The following is a 7,207-nucleotide window of genomic DNA, read 5'->3' as shown; positions in this document are numbered from 1 at the left end:
CAAAGAGGAGAACAAAATAAGGCCAGAGAATAAAACAATTATCAATGACTATGTTATTTGAGTTTGAGGTCTGTGCGTGTCTTTCTTGCTCTTTATATGATGGCAGTTGCTCCAAGTGTCAAAAAATGCCGCTGCCCACTGTGTCTCATACCCCTATTTAGCATTGACAAGCAATATATATGAACATTTATTAAGTGGTTAAAAATAAAACAGAACTGCAGTTGTAAGCAGGTGTAAGGTCTCTGAAGCATGTAGCCAACTACTTTATTCATGTGAACACTTTAAATGTCTTAGGTGAATGATAACGTGTAACAAAAGATTGATTATAGGTTCACATACTCCTTAATGATAAATGGCTACTTTATTACTAAATGCACTTTACTTGGTGTTGAAATAGTATGAATCATCTGTAAAAGCGTGCCGCCAAGTGCGCCGTTTGTAGAGTGTAGGTTGTGCGCAAAGGAGGGGGAGCTCATTAAGCGCTACTGCTCGCTCTCTCTCTCTGTGCTGTAAAGGCGTGGTGTCTCTCTCTCTCAGGCTGAAACGGGCTTCTGTTAGGCAGCTGCTGGAAGTGAAGTGAAGGAGCGTCAGCCTTTAGAGCGAAGTCACTGAATCAAATCATCAGCCCGAGCAGAGCGAGGCAGTCACTCCGCGGAGAGGACACCCAGCTACTCGGCCAAAGACCCTTTTACGCACCGCGGGGAACTACCTGAAAACGCAAATGTTGGCACTGTGAGAACAAGGATTCAGCAGTGTCTCCCCCCTTAAATTCTCCTGGAATATTCTGTTTTGATTATTGGAAAGACATTTGTTAAGTAACAGGTAAAAGCTGGGGAGCATCTCCTGAACAGAATGAAGGGATTTACACCTTTCTTCAACATGATCCTTGTTGCGCTACTTGTCACCAGCGTCACAGCGACCAAGTTAAATGTTCCGCGGCTGAGACTGTCATACAAAGGTAATTAACTGATCAGTTATCTATTTCTAGATATCTTTCTATCTTGACGCAGCTGCTCTCAATCATCTCATTCTGTGCACGCGCGTGCCCTACAGGTGGCACTAATTGGTGAGCAGAAATTCTTTCTGTGAATATTTCACCTTAACACTCCCACGGTAACAGAGCTTAAAGGCTTATTTTTATTTACTTATTTTTATTTATCTCAAAGTATTTATTTTCTTCGCGGTGGTCCGAGCTGGAAGCGTTAAATTCTGCTCGATGTTTTGGCTACTGTTACGGGAGGTTTATGTGTTTAAGGAAGTACGCACACGTTGGTTTGCTGGTTTCCAGGTTGAGAGCGCTCTGCAGAGCAGGCGGGGTGTCCAGCCAGAGGATATTTTGGCTGAGGTATCACACTCTGCGGTGGGACACACCAGGGTGTGATCTTCTCACTAAAGGTTTATGAGAAGCGGCAACCGCAACGGAAACACCTCGCAAGGATGTTAGATAGGCTAATTATCTCTTATATGGCGGTATGGTTTTTAACATTATGTGATTAGGTCTAAAAGACAAAGAGGTGGGTTTAATCTATTGGGGCACAGACTGTCCACACCTCTGTGATGACCTTTCAGCTTTAAAAAGTCGTTTCTGCTGCAGAACAATGAAAGGCTTTGATAAAACTGATTTTATTGGTGCTGATCTTTTTGCTCCTCACATGATAAGTATTAAATAGTTTAATATCTTTCCAAAAATTGAAACATTGCCATATACAGTTTCTTTTTGGGCAGTTCACACACACAGCATGATCTCTTTTCCTCTCCCCTCTCTAATCAGAACCCTGTTGTTGAACATGACTCACACAAGTTCAATGATAATAAGGCAGTTAAGACAGACCCTGTGTGTGTGTGTGTGTGTGTGTGTGTGTGCGCCCGCTTAAATGCTGTTGACCGTGCTGTTGCCAAACCATGCTCATTGTTTCATTTCACTCAGGCCGGAGCGAGTCCGCAATCATCATCAGCGATAGATATCACACAGGATTTCCTCCTGTTCAGCTCCATGTTTTCAGGAGAAAAGTCACCATCTGAGTTAACTGGTCTTCCTGTTGGCTACACTGGAAATACAGCTCAGCAAGGGAGACAGAGAGATAGAGACTGATTAAGAAATGAGGGAGAACAACTGGAAAGGGGCTGAATACAGATTGAGGTTACAGGGTAACAGATATTTGGTATTTTTATGAACTTGGCCACTGCTTTGCGCTGTCGTATTATTAGATTTTGCTCTGTTAGCAGCACGGCCAAAGGATAAAAATGACCAGTCGAATCAAATGGTCCTGCAGTGGAAGAACCTTAATGCTTAGGTAACCCCTGAACTTTCCTCTAGTGACACCATCAGGCCAAATGTCACTTATGCACATGAAATATCAAAATCTAACTGACAAACCACTATGAACCTTTCTGAACAGTCATGCTCCTCAGAGGATGGACCATTATTTTTTAAAGAACTTTATTTTTCTTTTAATTTATTGTAACACTTTGTGTTGTGGGGGGCAATGTCATGAACACTGTGGCCTGTAGTGAGGTGCCAGGTTGCAGTTAGATTATTGGGTGTCCACCAAGGTCAGTTTGGGTGCGATTAAATGTGACAAATTTAGAATTTCATCCTCTGTTCATTCAAATTTGGTCTTATAGTTTTGTCACTGTATAATATCGTGAGAGTCTATTTTTATTGTTTCACTGTAATATTGCAGAAAATCCAGTGGATTTTGGCAAGTTTATAACGACTTTTGTGTGAAATGATTTTAGATGTAGAAACCTTTCCATACCATAGAGTTTACTGAAGGATATTTCTGGTCATTATATATGATAGAAAATAATCAGGAAATCCTGCAACACAATTGAGTAGTAGACGCAGAGTGCAGAGAACTTCTGTTATTGAACACACCCGTTCATGCCCTGGGCAAACACTTGAAATGGAAAAAGCAGTACCCAAGATTGTGAGTCACTGCCCTTCACTGATGTAGAGCTGCTTTTTTAAAGCCAATCCATTTTCACTTTGGTCTGGCAATAAACAGCACCACATAAAACTTGTTTTTCATCATTAACTGCCATCGAAAAACACTCAACTCTCATTTTTTTGAGCATTATGAGGAGTGTGGGAAATAACTGCCTATATGATTCCCATTAGCAACCAACCCGTTTCTTGCTTCCTGCCTTGATGACCTCAGATCTGACCCCTCCAGTTTGTCCTGTTATACATAATTTCTCTCAAGTTAAGTCTCTTGTCTTTGTTTGATCCTTCTTGATATATTGTTTTGTAAGTCTTCATGTGTCTCATCTTCTCTCTCTTTAGTCTAATTCCTGACTCACCTAAGTGCTCTTTCTTTCTGCCTCTTGTTTGTGTGTTTCTTCCTCTATCGCCCCCTCTTTCATTATAACCCGGGGAAGCCCGGAGGGTGTTTGTATTCCCAGGAGGATGTAGAGGTAATTTGGCGACAGGAAAAGCTGTCATTATCTCATTTCAATCAATTAGTGGGTAGAGGTTTAAGCAGGAAGAATGCCATTTTTACCTCCAAACTATTAAAGTACGTCAGACATTCCAGTCAGCATTGATTTAGTCATTTGAAGGTAAAATTCATCTTAGTATAATAAGAGTGATTATTTTAGACATCTATTTTACATACACCCGGCCTTTCTACAGCGTTAAAATGCCTTTATTTCAATGTGAAATTGATCCTAAATACACGTTGTAGTACACTCATTTAAATGCTAAAATGCTGACATGAGCCTAGACATCTAAAAAACTTCTACACTAATGTATCCCAGTTTTAACTTAAACACCTAAACTGCTTTTGGCCTGCAAATAATCAAATCTCACTTTCTTATATCTTGCTTATTTATTTATCTTCCTTTAGTGATTTTATAGGACATTAATATGTTTAGAGAAAATCCCAGTTCATATTTTCTTAAAAGCCTAATTTGCAATTCACTCTCAACAACAAAAGTGAGAATGTGTGTGTGTCTTATGGGGGCTGACATTGAGACGTCGAGGTATGCGATGTGTGCGCGGTTGGCTGCACTCCCAGCCCTCTGCCAAGCATCTATACCAACCTCCCATCATGCATCTCTCTCTGCCTTTCTCCTATCTGTCTCTGTATGTCTTTCATTTGTCTTCCTCTTTCTTCAATCTGCCGGCTTCATTTATTCATTTGAATTCCCTCTCTCGCACTCACACAAACACACACTGACTTTGGAGACGCACACTCTGTCTAATACAATATTCACTTTGTCTCGCCAAAGGCAGGGGGGCACTTGAAAACACCAACGCACACATCAGCGTCCTATTTTGATCAGATCGCATTAGTTCTCAGACTGAAGGGTTGTGTTTGTTTTTGCTTACAGCCTGTGAATTAATGAGTTTGTTTTCTCAGTCGGCGTTGCCCAGATGCTTACATACAGACGGGTGTTAGTTGTTCTTAGGCGGAGCTGGGTAATCTGTCACCCGGAGTCTGCCAGAGACTCCGGAGCTGCTGAAATGTAGGGCGTCTCCCATCCTTTCATCTTTCAGCTCTTTTCCTTTCTTTCTCTATTCTTTTTCATCCATCACTCCCTCCCTGCTCCGTGTAATAGCTCCTTCCCTGAGCTCAGTTTAAGTGCTCCCAGGCCTCTGGACAAATCTAAACCCCAGCAAAGGAAAGAAAAAGAGGAAAGAAAAGAGAGGAACTTGAAGGTTTTAATAACCAAGCCAACTGGCTCGTCAGGCACCTGGATTTTTACTGGGATGATTGTAAGCTTCAGCTCGAAGAAATATTGAGAATAAGAAAGCCTTTTAGAGGTTTTACTGTTTTATTAATAGTTGACGTGAATAAATTTCAAATGTTTGTGTAAGATCTTAACTATAGGCAAGGGGGGGTTTAGCCCGTAGGCTCAATGGACAATATTTAAAGTTTACAGTTCATGAACAATAGTCCAAATAGTTTCATAAAAGAAATGAAAAGGAACAGTAAGAAACAGACTGAAAGTAAAGTCCTGGTCCAGGTGAAAGTTGTAATCCTTTATTGATTTCAGCTGTCCACACAAATGCAGAAGTGATGTATTTATAAAGGTTGAAACAGTTTGATAAGGTCTTTAAGCTTTTAAGCCAAGATGAAGGGGCATCTTACTGTTGGGTAATGTGTTTCTGAAGCTTTGTATGCAAGTTTGAGCCCCAAACATATCCACAGGGACACCATTACGATGGCATTTAAGTATGTCTTGAGGTTTTTATTATTAGTATATTTCATGGTATAGAATGCTTAACTCCGATTGGCGAGATAGTGTGTGTATTGTGTAAGGGATTACAGCTGAAAGGTTCTATGTTCCATGATTGAATCACTGCTCTTCATTATAATGGAACATATGGATTTGAATGAGCAAGGGTATTACCGTGCTGATGTCAAGACAGTTTGCCAACATAAGGTCATATGTTATCAAAGAAAAAATCCATATAGATATATATCCATCCATCAGCTCTACCCTCTCATCCTTGCGAGCAGTGGTTCCCAACTGGTGGGTCGTGGGTCCATTCTGAATGGACTGCAAGTGATTTGCCAACTCATCGACTTTTTTAAAAAACACACTTTATTTATTTATACAGAGAATTTCTGGCACAGAGAATTTATTTTGAAGTGTCGTTTCCTGCTGAAGAGTGATTGACTTACAAACAGCTATTTGATGGAGACAGCTAGCTAGCTTGACGCCATGGCCAAACACTAGCATCACCCTAAATATATGAAACTATTTGGACCTTGATCTGATGATTAAGAAGAAATCTGGACCCCGTGGCTGGACTAGTTGGGAACCACTGCTTTAGAGGGTTGCAGGGGGTGCTGAGGCTGATCCCAGCTGAGGGGGCTACACCATGCACAGGTCACAGCAGCTTGAGTTCAGGTCCCCCTTCAACCCCTCCCTCTCTGCCCTATCTTGTCACTCTCCAGCTGCTTCATCATAAAGGCAATAAAAATATATATTTAAAGAAAAATCACAGGGCCGACACAGACATTCAAGCTCACACTCATACCTACGGGCAATTTAGAGTTGCCAGTTAAGTTAACCCGAGAGAGTGAAGAGAACATACAAACTCCACAGACAAAGGCTTCTTGCTGCTTTGATCTAAGAGTTTGAATTCTCCTGCCTGTCACTACCATGACATAATAGACAAGTCTTCAAGGTCTATTACATAAATGTTGACCTGTCCTTCTGGGGACCCACCTCAGCCTACGCACTCATTGGAAAAAACATACATTTCACATTTAGGGAGCAATTTAGGGAGTAATAATTCAGCTTTCACAACCATAAATATTTCCCTGTGCATGCTACTGTACTTCAGTATTGTGGTTTGAATATAAAATCACAACAAAAAAATATGTTTTTGTTTACTCAGTCCAGTGATTGGATGAATAGAGGTTCATATATATATATATATATATATATATATATATATATATATATATATATATATATATATATATATATATATATAGAATGTTCTACATACTGTAATGGAAGCAGCACAAAAGTGCTTTGTGTGGTCCATAAAAAATTACCCATATTTAGTTTGGAGGCTACAGAGACACCGTGGAGAGGTTTTCTGTCTGGTATGTGGAGCTGCTGACAGAGGAAACACACTACATGTTTCTGACACCACGGGCATGATGTGAGGGGTGAAGAGTGGTGTGTGTGTGAGAAAAAAGAGAAAGGCAGTGAGTATGTTGGATACAGATATGTGTGTGTAGGTGTCTTTGATCTGTAAAGCATTTTTGTGTGTGTATGTGTGGGTATTACTGTGTAGGTGTGCATGAAGTACAAAATGTGACTCTGTGTGTGAAAGAAAAAGAGACATATTGCTTCTGATATAGAAACGTGTGGATGCTGAAGTAGTGTGTGTGTGTGTGTTTGAAGTTAACTCTGTGTGACTGTGTGTCAAAGGCAGAGAGGGCGATTGCGTCTGATGGAGACATCTGTGTGTCTCAAGGTGTCACTTGTGTGTCATGTCAACAGCATCTCTCCTGTGACAGCCCTCAGATGGCGGCCTGGCCAGATCACAGACGACACACAGATGGAGGAATCAGAGAGAATCGGCAGTCAATATGTGAGAGATGGGGAGCTGGAAAAAGGATTGAGATAAACACAGGGCCAGATCAGAGAGCACAGATGGAGAGGAAGCTGGGGTGAGAAAAGGAAAGGTGCCTGTGATGTTTAAAGGAAAAGAAAAATGATGGAGCGAGGCAAGGAA

At 40.9% G+C, this 7,207-nt stretch overlaps 1 protein-coding gene across 2 annotated transcripts in view; it reads left to right on the top strand.

Moving 5' to 3' along the window:
• The first annotated feature begins 461 nt into the window (after positions 1 to 461).
• sema3bl (sema domain, immunoglobulin domain (Ig), short basic domain, secreted, (semaphorin) 3bl) overlaps positions 462 to 7,207 on the top strand; it is a 75,831-nt gene continuing 69,085 nt past the window's right edge. For both annotated transcript variants that reach the window (XM_049580620.1, XM_049580619.1), the window contains exon 1: positions 462 to 958. In XM_049580620.1, the coding sequence (XP_049436577.1) occupies positions 853 to 958 (106 nt within the window). In that variant the 5' untranslated portion in view covers positions 462 to 852. The remainder of the gene's footprint in view (positions 959 to 7,207) is intronic.

The sequence above is a fragment of the Epinephelus fuscoguttatus genome, linkage group LG7 (assembly GCF_011397635.1).
Source record: "Epinephelus fuscoguttatus linkage group LG7, E.fuscoguttatus.final_Chr_v1".
Taxonomy (NCBI): domain Eukaryota; kingdom Metazoa; phylum Chordata; class Actinopteri; order Perciformes; family Serranidae; genus Epinephelus; species Epinephelus fuscoguttatus.
This window is presented reverse-complemented; position numbering and strand designations above follow the sequence as displayed.